This window comes from Ovis canadensis, chromosome 24, assembly GCF_042477335.2.
Source record: "Ovis canadensis isolate MfBH-ARS-UI-01 breed Bighorn chromosome 24, ARS-UI_OviCan_v2, whole genome shotgun sequence".
In the NCBI taxonomy this organism is placed as follows: domain Eukaryota; kingdom Metazoa; phylum Chordata; class Mammalia; order Artiodactyla; family Bovidae; genus Ovis; species Ovis canadensis.
Window position 1 is genome coordinate 18,127,815 of NC_091268.1, and position 17,410 is coordinate 18,145,224.

Sequence of the window (17,410 nt, forward strand, 5' to 3'; positions counted from 1 at the left end):
AGTCCTGTCAGGGGTCACTATGCAGGTATGTTTGGTGAACTTTATGTGCAAGGCCAATATAAACAGTTCCTTTAAAGACAGCGATTTGTGCCGACAGACTGGGTCAGACAACCTAGGGAGATACTGGGCCACACCTAATGGACGTTCTTGGTTTAAATACTTACTTGTGCATGCTAAGTTGCTTCAGTCATGTCCAACTCTTTGCAACCCTATGGACTGTAGCCTGCCAAGCTCCTCTGTCCATAGGGTTCTCCAGACAAGAATACTGGACTGGGTTGCCATTTCCTTCTCTGGGGATCTTCGTGACCCAGGGATCAAACCCAAGTCTTAATGTCTCCTGCATTGGCAGGTGGATTCTTTACCACTGAGCCGCCAGGGAATTCCCTCCTCTGTTCCCAGCCACTGGAACACCAGGGAATTCCCAAAGTTGATGACTTTAATAGTGTAACTCTAGATATGGGAAGAAGCAATAAAAGAAAACCATTTGCTGAACCATAACAGACTAGAGAGATAGGCAAGATGGTCCAGATGCTTTTGGCTGCTGTCAACAGTCCAATAATAGCACATTGAGTGGCCTGTCAGTGAAATCCTTGTTTGACCTGGGTGTGAACATTCCTATTGCTGTGTGACACACTGGTCATGAAATGTCTCCAAGCCTTGGTCGAAATTAAAACTGAAAGAAAGGAGATTGTAAAACCAAGAATGTTACCCACCATCCAGTTCTACGACAATTGAGTCATTTGCCACTACAGTCACTGACCTACATACAACACACAGCGAAGAACTTCAGGGCCAAGATCAGGACGAGGCATTTTGTGCTCTCGGAAGACTGGCAGAACTGCCCTCAGACAGTTAGGTATTTTCAGGAGGAAATTGTATGAATTCAGTTTCTTATATCTTGCCTACTTAGAAAAGAACTACAACCATTAACTAAAATATCTGTTCCTTGTTAATAGCAATAAACCTCTACAATGTTGTACCCTTGATTGCACCTACCCCTTACTTAAGATCACATAGATACTAGCCTCACCGCTTTCCTCTTTGGACCATCCTTAGAGCTTTCTGAAAGACTCCTTGCCTGATTATAATCCTCAGGTTGGCTCGAATAAACTTATGCATTTCTTAGCTGGACTAATTTTTGGTTGACATTTGCCATATCTTTTGTGAACTAAGTTTTCGTGCCGGGAGCCAACGTGAGGAATTCCACCCGTGACAAGGTCATGCGGCAAGAGCTCTGATGGCAAGGCTAATCAGACCTCAGGTTTTCCCCCTGGAATTTCCTGAGCATCCACCCCCCAAAAAATAAGAATCTGCCTGCTTTTCCACTCTTCTGATATTCTCTGGGAAAAAGTCAAATCAGGGCTTTAGTCTTCTGCATTTGAAAGGGATGTTTCAGTTAAAACCCCTCTGATAGCTCTCTAGCTTGCCTAACAGGTTCCCCAGACTTCTTACAGCCTGTGAATTGCTTACAGCCCCCCAACTGCGAGAGGCACAAAGCTTGAAAGCATCTTAAAGATACAGAGCCTTTTCTAAAGAGTTAAAAATCATATTGGTGACGGGTTTTCAGTGTTCACTCAAGGATTGCTGCCAGACCTCCATATTCTTTATCTTTTAGGCACCTGGAAGGATGTTACTCAATGTAAGCAGGATGTAGAAAAAGATACATTGTAGTTTTGATGTTAGCAACACTAGACTTTTGAGTTAATTGCTTCTCTTTTGCTGTAAATCACTGTACTCCCTCTACTTGTTATAAGTTGCTGTATCTTTGCTGTGTAAGAATGTAACTCTAGTGCTTTCTGAGAGTGGCACTAGACCTTGGGAAGATCAACACAAATAAGTCTTCTGGTTGACAAACCCTTATCAGAAAAAAGGCTGTAAAATGTTAATTGGCCCTTTTGGCTGGAAGATGATGTAAATTACCTAAGACTTGTGTATACAATTAGGTGTGCAGAAAGAAAAGCCTGGTTTTGATAAGAGTCTGGACTGCTAACGCTGCATAACTTTGTGTTGCCCATTGATCTCCATGTTTTATCAAAAGTATAAAAGGCCTTCTGAACAATAGAGAACGGAGCTAGTTGCTGGACTGGTTTCCCCCGTGTCTCTCTCTCTTTCCTCTCCACTCTAATTTCAGGCTGAATTCCCATCTGTGGCGCAGAGGCTCGCCAAGTCTACTTACTTGCCCTGGCTGTTAAGACCCGCGCGAAACGGAGCCTAAGGTGAGGCACCCTTAGATATTCAAGCGAGCGCTGGTGGCCCAACGTAGATGGTGCAAATTCCTTGTCTGGAATTTTATTGGTCTTCTGTGTAATCCAAGTTATTCAGCCCTCTTCTTCCACTTAATTTTCCTACTATTGTTTCTTAATCTAATCTTATATCAATCAATAAATAAGTTTTTCTCACGCCAACGCTGTCCACCCTTCGAATTCCCTGGATCCACCAGGGCTGGACCCCAGCATTTTGGGATCTGCTTTCTCATTGTTTTCTTCAGTGAGTTTTGAAAGTTTGTTATGTATTTCAGAAGTCTTTAATCAGCTGTGTTTTGTGAATATTTTCTTTTAGACTGTGGGTTTACCTTTTTGTAAGGTCAGGGTGAGGTTAGGATGAAAGGTTCAGGGCGAGGTCAGGATGAGAGGTCAGGGCAAGGTCAGGCGTGTTGAGGCATGCCTGGGCATGTCGGGACATGTCCCGGCAGAGGGCGCTGCAGACAAGCCCGGGAGATGGGCCGGCAACCAAGCCGACCAATCAGGAGCCGACATGAAGCCCTTGCCGTCCAATCAGGAGCTGACACGGAGCCCTTGGACACCAATCACCACTGAGCCCGCGTTTTCTTCCTTATATGGGAGGCCCGGCCGGGCTATAAAACCCTTCCCCACCCTCACAGACTCTGCAGACTCCCTTTACCCCGCAGACTCCCTTTGCTTCACAGACCGCCCCCCCCGCCCCCCCTCCCCCGCTTCCTTGCTTACCCGCCCCGTAGTTCTGCCCGAGAGACCGCCCAATAAAAGGCCCTGATCAACAGTCCATAGGGGTGGCTCCTTCTTCCCGCGGCGTTTCTTACACTTTTCATTTTCTTAAAAAGTGTCTTGAGCAGTTCTAAATTTTGATGAAGTCCGATTCATCAAAAAACATTTTTCAAAGGATGATACTTTTAGTGTATTGTATCTAAGGACTCTTGTTTAACCCAGTCACAAAGCTTTCCAAATTTTCTTCCAGAAAAGTCAGTTTTTAGGTTTTACCCTTTACATGTAAGGATGCAAGTTCATTTGTTTGCATTTCCAATTGTTCCAAGATAATTTGCTAAAACGATTATTCTTTCTCTACTAAAGGGCTTTATTTATCCTAATGACCATATATGCGCGGGTCTATTTTGAGAATCTTTAAGGTCAGCATATTCATGTGTCTGTTACTTCACTAAAACCAATACAGGGGCGGAGGGCATCTTAGCTTTGGTAGTCTCTCTTCTTCTTCCACATTCTCGGCTCAGCTCACTTCACCTCCCCAGCCCTTCCGGTTGCCTGTCCCCGCCGTGGCAGCCTGGTAGAGAGTGCTCCCAACCGAGGCCACAGCTGATCTGGCCAAGGGCTGGGCGCGGTGCACCCCCGATCGGCCCCCTCCCTCCCCCGCGCGCAAAAACCAGCTCCAAACTTCTACGCTCACAGTTGCCAGGACAACCCCACGGCGCGCCGGTTTCCGGCCTGTCGTAAAGTCCGAGCCCGCTGCGCACGCGCGGGTTGCGGCTCGGCCTACTCGCCGCCCCTCTGTCCGCTCTGGCCTTCGCTTTGGAGTCCGTGGCCTCAACTGCTTCACGCTGCAGGCGCTTGGGTGCGGCCAGCCATTTTACACATGCCAGAAAAAAGAGTGCCGGGCGTAGGACTCAAAAGGGAGGCCTGGCTTCGTGACATTTTGTACATCCTTTCTGGAGGAGTTTAGGCGGGAATGAAAAGTAGTATAGACTGCCTTGCACAGTCACTTAGGTGCTCAGAACGTGCCGGCAAGTGCAAATATCTGCAGTGTCTGAAGGGAACTTAGACGCCACACCCGCATCCTCAGCGTCGCGTTTTACGCCGCCTGCCGGCCGCCCTCGCTCCGGCACATACAGAGCATGCGCACACGGCCCGGTCTGCTTTTCTTCCAGTCCTTTTGGCCCCGGCTGCGCGCCGTCGGGGAGTCCGTGCGTTGCCATAGAAACCCAGAAGAGCTAAGGAGCTAGAGGTGGAGACTTCGGGATCCTGGGCACTTGAGCGCCATGTCTTTCCGTGATCTTCGCAGTAAGGCATCCCTGCCCTCTGTGACCTTGCGGTCCTCCCGAGACTCGGGGCTTCGGCCCGCCGGCTCCCTTTCTGAGCCCCGCCGAGGCTCTCGCGCTGAAGTCCCCCTCCGGGGCCTCTGCAACTCAGGGGCGCCCCTGACCCGAGCCGCCCCCCGCCAGGCTGAGCGCCCCAGTCTGTCTCATAGCGCTTTCTGCTATGATGAGAGGTTGTGGATGTGTATGCGGCTAGTGCGGCTGAGAAACAGAAGTTTTAATTTTATCTAATTTTAATTGACTCGGGTCTGTTCGCTACTGTATTGCAAAACACCGTTTTCCAAAGCGACCATTTTTGAGCTGGGTTAGCTTAGTGTTCCGAGAAGCGAACAAGAAAATCGAAGAGGGGGCTGGTGAATAATGATTGAGGCTAAAATTTTTCGAGTTTTTGTGATCTGTCAGGTAGTTAATTACTATCCTATGTGTGTTCTTCATTTCATTTACTCCTCTGAACAGCAATTCTCTTATGTTTAGGTGAGGAAATAGGCACAGAGAGGTCCGGTCACTCGGTCAGGGAACATAGGTGGTAAGAGCTGGCGCTGGAGTATGAAATCCTGTTGTCTAACCTCCAAAGCCTGCAGCCTTTCTAAAAGAGGCTGGTGAGAAGGGAACCCAAGTACCTTTGCGAGGAGCGTGGGGAAGTGGAAAAATGTGGATTAGAGAACTAGTTATCACCGCTTTGGGGATCATCTATTACAAAGCAAATATTTTACATTTAATATTTTATTTTAGCCCCCACTGTTACAGTGAGATGAGTCATTCCTGGATGGAATACTTTGAGGGAGGTGAAATAGCTGCTTTAGATCATACAGCTGGAACTGGGTGGAAATCAGGATCAAATCGTGGGACTGTGTGAATCAATCTCTTGCCTTTTATATGCTATCATTTTCTGAATCTGAAGCAGTTCAGGGAACTGGCTCCACCTGCACAGGTGTAGCAGGTGTTGCCAATTTAGTGTGATTTGCGGGGCCTCTTTAAGGCCAATTTTGTAATAGTTGCCAGTGCCTGAAATTTCCCCACTAAAGATTACTCCTTTCAGTTGTGAAGGGCTCTTTCTATAATGTAAATATATAGGAAGAGGCATCACAGTTTATTGATGCCTACTAGCACTGTTGGAGAAGGAAATGGCAAAACCCACTCCAGTGTTCTTGCCTGGAGAATCCCAGGGACGGGGGAGCCTGGTGGGCTGCCGTCTATGGGGTTGCACAGAGTCCGACACGACTGAAGCGACTTAGCAGCAGCAGCAGTAGCAGCAGCACTGTTGTGTGAATCTCTGCCCTCTGGGACTTGGACATTCTTGGAGATCTTGTGTTGTAGAGACACATTTCTCCTCCCTCACAGTTGAGGGAGGCCAGCCTTCTGCTAAGGGATACTGAATGGAGTTGTTTTGGGAAAAGCATACAAAAGGATTTCTGAACGTTTTTGACCTTAAATGAATGCCTACTTTAGGCAGTTCATGATAACAATCTTACTTGTCTCCTTTTGATGATGATACTGCAGAATTAACAGAATTTGGCTGCTACTTAGTGAGAGGACGTGTTTAGGCGGCACCGTGTGGTGGGAAGGCTGCTGCTTTGTTTTCCATTGCTCTATGTAAATATACCCCCAAACAATGGCAGAGGCTCTCTGCTGCTCTTTCCGCTGCTTACACCTTCTCTTCTGTTGTCTGGTGAAATTCAGCCTACTCTCCAATGACCAGGTAGCTTGTTGTGAATGTCACTGGGACATTTTGAATATCCACCTTCAAGAAGAGTGAAGACAGACGTTATTTAGTCGGAAGTGTTCTTGGCACATCATGGGAACTAAAAGGATGTTACTTGCAAGTCTTGCTTAAAACTTAGTGATTGCAGTATTAAGAACAAGTGTTAGTATTACTATTCCTTAGTCTGTTTCATAGTACAGCTGAGTATTGCTCTGTAGTTCAATCATTCTCTTGAACATCTCTCTAAGTAACACAGACACATCAATTTTACCCTACCACTCACCTCCGCAAAAAAAAAAAAAAGATTAACATTTTAAAATATTTTTCTTTACGGCATTTTGTAAGACCAGATATTTGACATTTTGAGTAGTGAAGAGAAAGATATGCAGGAGATAGTTGAGATACCCAAGAGAGAAATTAAATTCATAGCCAATCCCTAAACCCTATTTCAACGTAGTTTCCAGTTCTTCATTGAACTCAAATAAATGTTTTTCAGGAAGCAGGTTAGCAATTTTATCTCCTTTTTGTTTTTCTCTTAGAGAGTGATAAATAGTCCATAAACGTGTCAGTAGGTTGGGAGTAAGAAGAGAAAAACGAAGGAAGTATCTATGTTGATAAATAGCTGATGTTTGAGGAGGAGCTGACCGCACTGTGTTTTTTTTTTTACCTTGGACAGATTTTACAGAGATGATGAGAGCCTTGGGATACCCTCGACACATTTCCATGGAAAACTTCCGCACACCCAATTTTGGGCTTGTATCTGAAGTGCTTCTCTGGCTTGTGAAAAGGTTAGAACTGGGCACTTTACTGTGGTTTAAGAATAGATTTGAGATGTTATTCATTAGCCACCTAGAAACAGGGTACTTCTGTGAAGGAAAAGGAAAAGTTCAACAAAATTGGACAGAATAGGCCATGACCTGTTAGAAGTCAGAGGAGTGTTAAGGAATGCTGTGGGAAAAGGGAGTGCACCAGGAGGTGGTGAAAGACTATTTCTCAGCGGGAAGCTGACAAGGGGTGCTGGTCCACACTCATCCCCTCCCCTTCCTCAGGGACTGACAGGACCTCCTCACACATCCTGCTGAGCATCTGGCTTAGGATTGGCAAACTTTTTACTAAGGGAATGATCAAGATTTTAGGCGTTGCAGGCTACATAAGATCTCTGTCAGGCTTCCTTGTGTTTTACTGTTTATTGCCCTTTAAAAATGTAAAAACCTTTCTTAGCTTGCGAGCTGTACAGGAGAAGGCCGAGGGCTGCAGGTTGCTGACCCCGGCATGTCATCAGAAACTCGAAGAAAGGAACTCTGGCCCCTCTGCTGAGTCAAGGGCTGTCAGCCAGAGTAATAGTTCTGGATATTTTAATTAAACTTTGCTATCTGATGTAGATTTAATTTTGTAAGCCCCAGATTTGGTTTTGAAATTTGAAAAGACCCTGATGCTGGGAAAGATTAAAGGCAGAGGAGAAGGGGACGACAGAGGATGACATGGTTGGATGGCATCACTGACTCGATGGGCATGAGTTTGAGTAAGTTCCGAGAGTTGGTGATGGACAGGGAGGCCTGACATGCTGCAGTCCATGGGGTCGCAAAGAGTCGGACACAACTGAGCAAAGAAACCTATTTTTTGGTGAGGATTTGTTCTCTTGGTTGTTTGGTATTTTGTGTTGCTTTTGAGGTCTTTCTTACTCTTACTACCTTAGCTGGGGACTCAGAGAGCTTCCTGTTACAGATCCACTGTCCTCCCAGTTTACTTTCTGTTTTGTAAACTTTCAGCTTAATTAACTTGTCTTTCTCTCTCTCTTTGTCTCTATGACAGGTACGAACCTCAGAATGACATCCCTTCTGATGTTGAGACTGAACAAGACCGAGTTTTCTTCATTAAGGCAATTGCCCAGTTCATGGTTAGTTCAGTTTTTTGATGGAGTTGTAAAATTAAATACATCAGAAGGAGATGGAGCCTAATTAGAGCTACCTTCAGCTTTCTTAACACTCTCCGTTACCAGATTTCTGTGGAGCCATTTTTACAATTTTAAACAATTTTTACTACACAAAGGTTATCACATAATTGGATAGTTCTCTACTCTGTATTCAATTATTTTTACTCTCTACAGAAAGGCTGCTTCTTAACTTCTCATCTAGTGATGGCAAGCACTATCTGTGGAGTCGTTTTACCAACAAAGGTTTCTGAGTTTTTTGTTTTTAACTCATGATTTGTTAAGAATTGTAGAGTCCCGTGAGACACCAGTGGTGGCAGTATACAGGGTAGTTGTCTCAGAGGGGCAGTGAGAGAAAAGGATTAGCCATGTCACCCTTGACCAGAAGGGCGATCAGCGCTGCGAAAGCCCCAAGGCCATTCGTCCTACAGTCGGGCTGTGTTATGACAGGACAGGACACATTTCAGGACCGCTGGATCTAGATGTGTGCCCTGCAGGTGGACAGCGTCTGCCAGAGAGGGGTGGCAGAAGAGGCTGGGCATGCTCTGACAAACGGGTAAAATCCTGGGAGCAGCAGCCTGTGATTTCTCAAATGTAAAAACAGCTGTTTGGCCGACTGACATAAGTGACTTCCATACTGTCAGTGACACCTGCAAATAATTTTTCCAGGGTAGCTTTTCTGTAAGAGAAGGTTCGCAGGTTGTTGCTTTGCCCAAAGGAAGCTGTTTTGAGATTGAAGCAGTAGCTGTCCGAGGGCCTCATGTGACGTGATGTCCAAGGGCATCTCGTGACGTCACTCCCAATGATGGGCCCAGTGTTATTCAGTCTGGAATTTTAATAATGTTTTTAAATTAACGTCTTAATTTTTTATAATTTTTGTTGGAAAGCATAAGGTTGACTGAAATAGATGAAGTTATTACGGAAATACCATATGATAAGAGGAACTGAACATGAAGACTCATGATAAATCTAGTGATTGATGTTATAAATTATGCTTACATGACATTTGTATTACTGGCTATGGGAAAAGAGACGCATGTTGCATAGTTACTTAGGTACATAAAAGTAAAGGAAATAACCTAGGAAAGATGAGTTACTGTTTCTGAGAAATAATAAAGACCACACCTAATTCAGTTAAGCTCTATTAATTTAGTGACGTGGAGTATTTATTTCTCATGTCAGATACTATATGCCTCTGCTTTTACTTAATAAAATTATATAAGTTTGAATGGTAGATCTAAAGGAGAAGAAACTGGACCAAAATTTTATACAGATATTTTTCTTTTGGAGAGGTTAAGAAAGTAAAGTGATAGTTGATTTAAGCAAGGATACACTCTCAGAGGGAGAGCAGACAGGTAAAGAACTGCTGCCAGATAATATTTTTCTAATGTGATTAAAATAGCATGCAGATTTTAAAAAGAATTTTATTTACTTATTTTGAACAGTCAATATATTTTATGGCTCAAAAATTTTTTTTTAAATCATGAAACAATACAGAGTAAAATGACTTTCTATTCTGTCTGCCATCAGCCCAGTTCCATTGCCATTAATCACTGTTTTTAATATCTCTCAGTTTCTTTAGGCATATTTAAGCAAATAGGATATATCTTCTTTTTCCTTCCTTTTACACCAGTGGTGGCATACTCTACACCTCTGTTTAGAATCTTGTCTTTAATAGTACATTTTGGAGAACTTTTCAAATAAAGATAGAATTTCTTCATTCTCTCTTACACCTGAGTAGTGTTGCTTGCCTGTTTATACCATAAGTTGTATAATTTATACAGGTTGGCATTTAGGTTGTTGGTAACTTTTGTACTTAGAAAGAGTTCTGTAACAGATAACCTGTGCACATAGTTTTGTGTGTGACAACATGTATTCCTGTCATAAGTGCTCAGGATTGGAATTTCTTAGTCAAAAGATATGTGCGTTTATAATCTTGTCATTTACCAAATTGCTTTCCATTAGGATTGTACCAGTCTATGTACCCACACACAATGTGAGTGACTTGAAAGTTTGACTCTTAATATGCTTTGGTTATATACCAATTGTTGGCAGAGACGTTTTCAATTGACCTACATGGGGTTCGGTTTAATTTTACATGGAAAGGATCTTCAGCATTTTTTTTTCTGTCTGAAAATAGGCCACCAAGGCACATATAAAACTCAATACCAAGAAGCTTTATCAGGCAGACGGGTATGCAGTGAAAGAACTACTGAAGATCACCTCTGTCCTCTACAACGCTATGAAGACCAAAGGCATGGAGGGCTCTCAACTAGCAGAGGAAGACGTCAGCAAGTTCAAGTTTGATCTTGGCTCAAAGGTGAGGACAGTGCAGGGCTTGTAGTGAGAGATGGAATGTTTCTTTCTCAGACTCAGAAGTGGAATATAGCAATTCAGGAGCACTTCTTTCCTCACTCCCTGACCGAGGGCCATTTGTCAGTTTTGTGCTCATTAGTCAGCATTGCTTTTTGATTACTGAAAAGCTTAAGTTGTTGGGCCCTGTTGGGTCTCAGCTGTGGCTCAGGGGATCATCGCTGTGGCGAGCAGGATCTTTGATTGTGGTGCATGGACTCTCTAGCTGTGGCACTTGGGCTCCAGAGCTCGTGGGCTCAGTAGTTGCAGGGTGCGGGGTTAGTTGCTCCACAGCCTGTGGGATCTTAGTTTGCCGACCAGGGATCAAACCCACGTTGCTTGCATTGCAAAGCAGATTCTCTTAACCACTGAACCACCAGGGAAGACCCAGTTTTGTGCTTGTCAGCATTTGGATCAAAGCAGAAGGGACAATAAATTCAGCTATTTATTGAAAGCCTGCTGTCTGCCAGGCACTGTTCATGTGCTGGGGGTACAGGCGTGAGCAAGCACAGGCTCCCCTATTCCTCCGGCTCCGTTGGGGGAGCAGCAGAAGGAGCAGCACGTCAGATGGGCTGAGTGAGGGATGGATGGTGAAGAGGGAGGGGCTGAGGTGCTGGGGGAGGGCCTTAAATGGGGAGATAGGACAGCCTCAGGGACTGCGTGATGTCTCAGCAAAGATCTGAGGGAGGGAAGGAGCAAGCTGTTCAGTGGAGGGTGTGCTCTGGGGGTGTGAGGAAATGCGAGGAGGGCCACGTGATGAGAGCTGGGAGGGGAGGCGGCCACAGGCCCTGGGGTCCCTGGAAAGCCACTGCCAAGACTTCGAGGTGGAAAGTGGTCGAGTTTTGAGCAGAGAAGTCCATCATTTGAAGCCTCATATTAAAAGGATCACTGTGGTTGCTGGATTGAGTCAGACTGAGCGGGGAGGCAAAGGTGGGAGCAGAGAGACCTATGAGAAAGCCCGAGGTGATGGTGCCTGTGACTCTGAGCGGCCAGTGAGCGCTCCGCTGAGCTTGGAGGGAGTGGGAGCTGTGAGGTGTCGGAGGACCCGGTTAAAGCAACGAGCCAAATGTGAAAGCTGCGTCTTTAATCACTAGCTGGTGTGGTGTAAGCAAGGGGCTAGAGCCAGAGGGAGTGTCGACTCCCTGTTTCATAGAACTGCTCTGGCAGTTTTAACGGCCCCCCTGCCACACCAAGGGGTGGGAGGCTCAGCATGGGAACATGGTGGGGACTGAATGGGGAGAGAGGGTCATTAGGTGTTTGCCCCGCCTTCCCAAGTCAGGAGGCTTCGGCAGAGGCACTGAAGAGGACCCGGGCCCAAGGTCTTGGATAAGGAGACCTAGGGTGCAGATCTTAATAAGAACATGACTGGCCAGAGGGCCTGGGTCCTTGACTGCAACTCTGTTCAGAGGCTGGTGTTGGGGGCACTGGTGTTGGGGGCAGCTTGCTCCAGGAGGCAAAAGGTTGAGCGAAAGTGGACGCTGGAAGGAAGGTCTGAAACGGCTCAGTCGCCCTTCCTGTGCTGGTGGATGTGGTCTGTGCTACGCGGCACGGTAGCCACTAGCCACGTCTCACCAGTACAACTCAGGAACTGAGTTTAAGCTTTACTTAATTTCAACGGTTTAACGCTGAAACTGGCACGTGACTGGTGGGCATGTGTTAGATGTCACAGCTCTAGAGTGTGGGTATGAGTTCCCGCCAGGACGGGGTTGCCATCCGCTGAAACGGAGGAGAGTTCGGAAGGAGCAGGTCTGGCAGGAAAGATGAGGGGTTTGGTTTGGGATGTTGCTTGTGCAGCACCTCTGAGGTGTCCTAGTGGAGACATGGAGCCTCAGCTCGTAGCTGTGATCTCAGCATCCGAGCCAGGAGCTTGTGGGGAGTGTGAGGGGAAGAGGTTGGGGGCTGAACTCTGCTGATTCTAGTGCTGAGAAGTGGAGGGGGGTGGTGAGAAGGCTTCCGCAGGGGAAGCCGGAAGCTTGCTGCTGGTGGAAGCGGAGTCCTGAGGACTCAGGAAACGGACAAGTCGCCCGCTGTGAGTGAAGAAGGAGCGTTGCCGCAGGTGGCTTGAAAGGCAGTGGGAGTTTGTTGACTGGGGGAGAGGGGAAGAGAGCAGCACTGGGAAATACTTGGCTCTTTGGAAATGTAGCACATTCACGGAGGAGGCTGTGGCATGCGTACCCTAAGAGAGAAGCTTTCCCCAGGCTGAGCGCTCAGTCGTCCTCACCATCCTCACGGCAGAGCCTTGTGGCAGCGGCTCGCTGTGAGCGCTTTGTGCCAGTGAGCTCCTCTGAGGCTCTCGGCAGCCCGTGGAGTGCACCCTGAGTGCGGGGCGGGAGGGTGAACACGGGGCCTCGGGGCTGCGTGGGGCTGTGTCCTCAGGGTGCCCCTCCTCTGCACCCCGCCGCTGCCAGAGCCCCTCATTGTAGGAGGCATGCCAGCCTCACGCCCCCACACACCTCCTGCTTGCAGAGTACATTTGACTTGACATTGGGGTTTTCAGAGAGACCCAGGGGGCCTGGAATTGATCTAATTTGTACTTAGATCAGTGTCTCCTAAACTGGTGTCTTGGGAGCGCTCTTCTATGGGGTGTAAATGTGTCTCTTGGGGAACACGTTCTGTAGTTAGATCAGTACTCTGACTGGAGGAGGGAATGACAGCAGAAGATTGGCTCTTTCTGCAGGCCGAGAACCTGTTAGTGAGGTTTCTGTTTTTGATGTCTTCCTTCTAGATTGCAGATTTAAAAGCAGCAAGGCAGCTTGCTTCTGAAATCACTTCCAAAGGAGCGTCTCTGTATGACTTGCTGGGCAAGGAGGTGGAGCTGAGGGTGAGTGGTGTTCAGATACCTCCGTTACCTCCCTAATTACCTCCTCAGCTGAGCAGACTTCCAGGGTTTCTTTACCAATTAAGTTTTTTCCTGTTCTCTTGGTTTTATTAAACAATACCTGATAAAGTGAGATACTGTGCGGGAAAGTACAGTCCATAAGCTGCAGTTCCTCTGCCTGGTGGCCTTGGGTGTGTTTCTGATGCCTTTGGCATCTGATTCAGGAATGGCGCACGTGTGCCATGTTGCCTCAGCTCTCCCTCTTGTTCCTGTGGCAGACTTTATTGATCACGATGCTTTCCCCCTGGTGCCTTCAGCCTTGGCATGCTTCCCAACAAAATGCTCCCCCCCCCAGCCTGTGGCTCCCGAATCCTGTTGCCGCCCAGTGGAATCACCTGGGGATCTTAACAAACTGCTGATAACTGGCTTCCATGCTGATGTCATTGATGTGGAATGTGACTTGGGCATCATGAGTTTTAAGTCTCCTGGGTGATTCTAACACTTACCAGTTTGGGAACCAGTCACTAATCTAGGCAGTCAGTTGAAGTTGATGTTACAGTTGAAATTTATTTGCAGTCCTTATTTTAGCCCCTGTCAGTCAAGGTGGATGCTCTGTCCTCTGTGTTTAAGGAGCTGTTGAAGAGTGGGTTCCTAAAACGCCCTTGAAGCTCCTATAGAGCTTTTAAATCACCCGGCATCCAGGTCGTCCCCTGGACCAGTGGATTGAAATGTCTGCAAGTGAGAGCCAGATTTTTAAAGCTCTGCAGGTGATCCCGGTGTGTAGCAGAGTTTGGGACCTAGCTACTGACTGAAGAAGAAACGGGAGTGTTGGTTGGTTCTTCCCTGTGAGGATTTATGGCATGTGCAGCCTATAGGCTCACATCTAATATTTCTGAATTAAATGCGTTTAGTTGACTGCATTCCCGTCAGGTGTGTCATCTGTGGCTGCTCTCTCACTGCCTCGCCCGTGTCCTGGCATTGCTGTCTCAGTGTGATGGTATTGTCCCTTTCTGCCCTAGAGGCAGACTGGATGCGGGGACTTGGTGCCAGCTCACCATCCCGGCTCTGGATGCATTGCCACCTGGTGCCATGTGGTTGGCAGAACAAACCTGCCAGTGGTGTCTGACAGCTGGTTTAGATAAGCAGCAAGGCAGTGCCAGGCGTCCCATGTTTTCTGTTGATAGTGCAATGACTGTGTGTCTGATCGTGTTCTTGCAGACCCAGAGACGAGAGCTGGTCACTCGCTGTTCGCCAGCAGAGTTTTCTGGCTTCATTATGAGGCTTCACCAGAATTCTGAGGGGCTCTTTCCACTCCAACCTGTAGTGAATTGATGAAGCAGAGGCTGAGCTGTTGCCGTGGGAGCCATGAGGCCCTGGGTGTCGGACTTGTCGAGTTCCATGTAGTTGTGATCTGCAGAAGCTCCCATCCAGTACACTCAGCAGACGTTCACTGAGGGCCGGCTCCAGCCTCAGACCAGGAAGGCTCTGTGCTCTGTGTCCTTGAGGTCGCGTCCCTGTGCTCAGCGCTACTCCCCGGCGGGGAGGCAAGGTGCACCGTGGATTAAAAGAAGTACAGGACAGCGTTTGAGGAGGTGCTCCCGGACCCCCATAACCGCATGCACGTTAAAGCTCCAGCTTTCGGAACTGTCCAGTACTGACGTGATAGGCACAGATGCCCCCCTTGACAGTTAGTGGCCAGTGCTGGGGCAGGGCCGCGTAGACTCTTCTCAGTGGGTACAGTTGTCAGTGATAAGCAACTTAGAGGGCCGTGAGCATAGGGAAAATAGTACAGGCTGGCAGAGGACTCAGACAGGAAGTTCACTTTCACTTGGTTTGGGGTCTCTGAATGGAATGCAGGTAAAGAAGCAGGTTTGGAGAGAAAAGATTCTGAGTGGTGAGTTCTGCTTCCCATGGTGTTGGGGTCCTGGGGGCCCACAGCTGAAGAGTGGGGCCTTGAGCTCTGGAGAGAGGCCAGATTGGCAGAGAGTCATAGACGATACTTGGAGGAGGTGGTGGCAGGAGTGTTTCTGCCTAGGAGACCCACGTCATAATGAAGCTTTGAGAACTAGTCCATAAGCCATATCTAGAGCTGGGAATTGGTTTTGAGAATTCCTCTTCTAAAAAAAAAATTTTTTTCGTTTCATTGTTTCCTATAGGAACTGAGAACAGAAGCAGTTGCCAGACCTCTGGAAATAAATGAGACTGAAAAAGTGATGAGAATTGCAATAAAAGATATTTTGGTAAGATTACTTAAAGTTTTTGTGCCTAGAACTGGAAAATAGTGAGTTCCTGGTTTTACAGGACAGAGCAAGCTGGGCCTCGTAACAAAGATAGAGCGTGTCAGTGGGGAGTGAAAAGTGTAGAGCACGTTCTGGAATAGCTGGGTGACTTACTGTTGTCTTCCCCTTGTTGTTTTCGTGTTACCAAAATTTTGTCAGTTTTGTTAATTTAATAATTCTCTTAAGTTTTTCAGTAAATACTTTTTTATGGACGCTTTACAACTTATTTAACCAGTTCCTCACTGTTGGGCGTCTAGATTATTTCTAGGTTATCTTAATTCTAAACACTGAATAAATAGAATGATCGTCATCCTTTACTGATCATCCATGGTTAGTTGTTATAAGCTCATTGCATCTGAATCATTCACTTGGAAGACAGATAGAGACAGAAACTCAGACTACTTGGGCTTGAACCCCCCACCGTGTGACGTTAGGCCAGTTTCTTAACCTTTCTGTGCCTTACTTTCCTTATCCATAAAACAAGAGGAATGGCAGTCCCTGCCACGTGGGGTCCTCATGGGCATTCATTATGACAGTCTGTCCTACAGAGACTCTGGTTCAGTTCAGTTCAGTTCAGTCGCTCAGTCGTGTCCGACTCTTTGCGACCCCATGAATCGTAGCACGCCAGGCCTCCCTGTCCATCACCATCTCCCGGAGCTCACTCAGACTCACATCCATCGAGTCCGTGATGCCATCCAGCCATCTCATCCTCGGTCGTCCCCTTCTCCTGCCCCTAATCCCTCCTGGCATCAGAGTTTTTTCCAGTGAGTCAACTTTTCTCATGAGGTGGCCAAAGTACTGGAGTTTCAGCTTTAGCATCATTCCTTCCAAAGAAATCCCAGGGCTGATCTCCTTCAGAATGCACTGGTTGGATCTCCTTGCAGTCCAAGGAACTCTCAAGAGTCTTCTCCAACACCACAGTTCAAAAGCATCAATTCTTCAGCACTCAACCTTCTTCACAGTCCAACTCTCACATCCATACATGACCACAGGAAAAACCATAGCCTTGACTAGACGGACCTTAGTCGGCAAAGTAATGTCTGTGTTTTTGAATGTGCTATCTAGGTTCGTCATAACTTTTCTTCCAAGGAGTAAGGGTCTTTTCATTTCATGGCTGCAGTCACCATCTGCAGTGATTCTGGAGCCCAAGAAAATAAAGTTTGACACTGTTTCCGCATCTATTTCCCATGAAGTGATGGGACCAGATGCCATGATCTTCATTTTCTGAATGTTGAGCTTTAGGCCAACTTTTTCACTCTCCTCTTTCACTTTCATCAAGAGGCTTTTTAGTTCCTCTTCACTTTCTGCCATAAGGGTGGTGTCATCTGCATATCTGAGGTTATTGATATTTCTCCCAGCAATCTTGATTCCAGCTTGTGTTTCTTCCATAGTAGGTATTCAGTCATTATTAGAGATTCATTTTATTCAGTATACAGAGATGAGGGGCATTACGTAAATTAGGAGTAGTTATAAAACAAAATTTGCTGAGAGTTGTACAGAACTCCAAGATGGATTGGTTTTTATAGTCCGCTTGTCATATAACAGTGATGCTCCCTGGTCAGCCCAGCACAGAGAGGCCGAGCCTCAGCAGGGGGAGAGGTGCAGGGCAGCCGAGACGGGAGACGGTTCCTTATCGGCAGCTTGACCAAATGAGGGAATATATTAAAGATGCGGAAGCCAAGGTTCTCACCATTGGAGACGGGGTTACAGATATGGAAAGGGAAAAAATGAGAGCGAACCCTGAGATAGGTGTTGATTGATGGTTAAATGCATTTCAATATAGATAGATAGTTATGAGAATAAATCTTAATGTACATATACCTTATGTATGACATTTATATACATACACATGCATACCCACACATGGATTCATATGTTTCTTAGCTCCAAGCACACCTAGCCCCCCCAGATCTTGGTTTCTAAATGCCATTTTCCACTAAAGGGAAGCAGAGCTCTTGGGAGAAATGACTGATTACAGAGCTGGGAGAAGAAAATGCAAGGTCTTCTTGTGCCAGAAAGCATGGAA

The 17,410-nt window shown here is 46.7% G+C and overlaps 1 protein-coding gene across 10 annotated transcripts in view; it reads left to right on the plus strand.

Annotated features, from left to right (window-relative positions):
* The first annotated feature begins 3,715 nt into the window (after window positions 1–3,715).
* Window positions 3,716–17,410, plus strand: part of CLUAP1 (clusterin associated protein 1) — a 30,177-nt gene continuing 16,482 nt past the window's right edge. For 3 of the 10 annotated variants that reach the window (XM_069570634.1, XM_069570637.1, XM_069570640.1), the window contains exons 1-6: window positions 4,209–4,705; window positions 6,682–6,793; window positions 7,818–7,902; window positions 10,076–10,255; window positions 13,013–13,108; window positions 15,262–15,345. In XM_069570634.1, the coding sequence (XP_069426735.1) occupies window positions 6,693–6,793; window positions 7,818–7,902; window positions 10,076–10,255; window positions 13,013–13,108; window positions 15,262–15,345 (546 nt within the window). In that variant the 5' untranslated portion in view covers window positions 4,209–4,705; window positions 6,682–6,692. Of the gene's footprint in view, window positions 4,706–6,681; window positions 6,794–7,817; window positions 7,903–10,075; window positions 10,256–13,012; window positions 13,109–15,261; window positions 15,346–17,410 lie in introns of all 10 variants that reach the window. The other 7 variants (XM_069570633.1, XM_069570638.1, XM_069570639.1 and 4 more) reach the window with 5 other exon arrangements.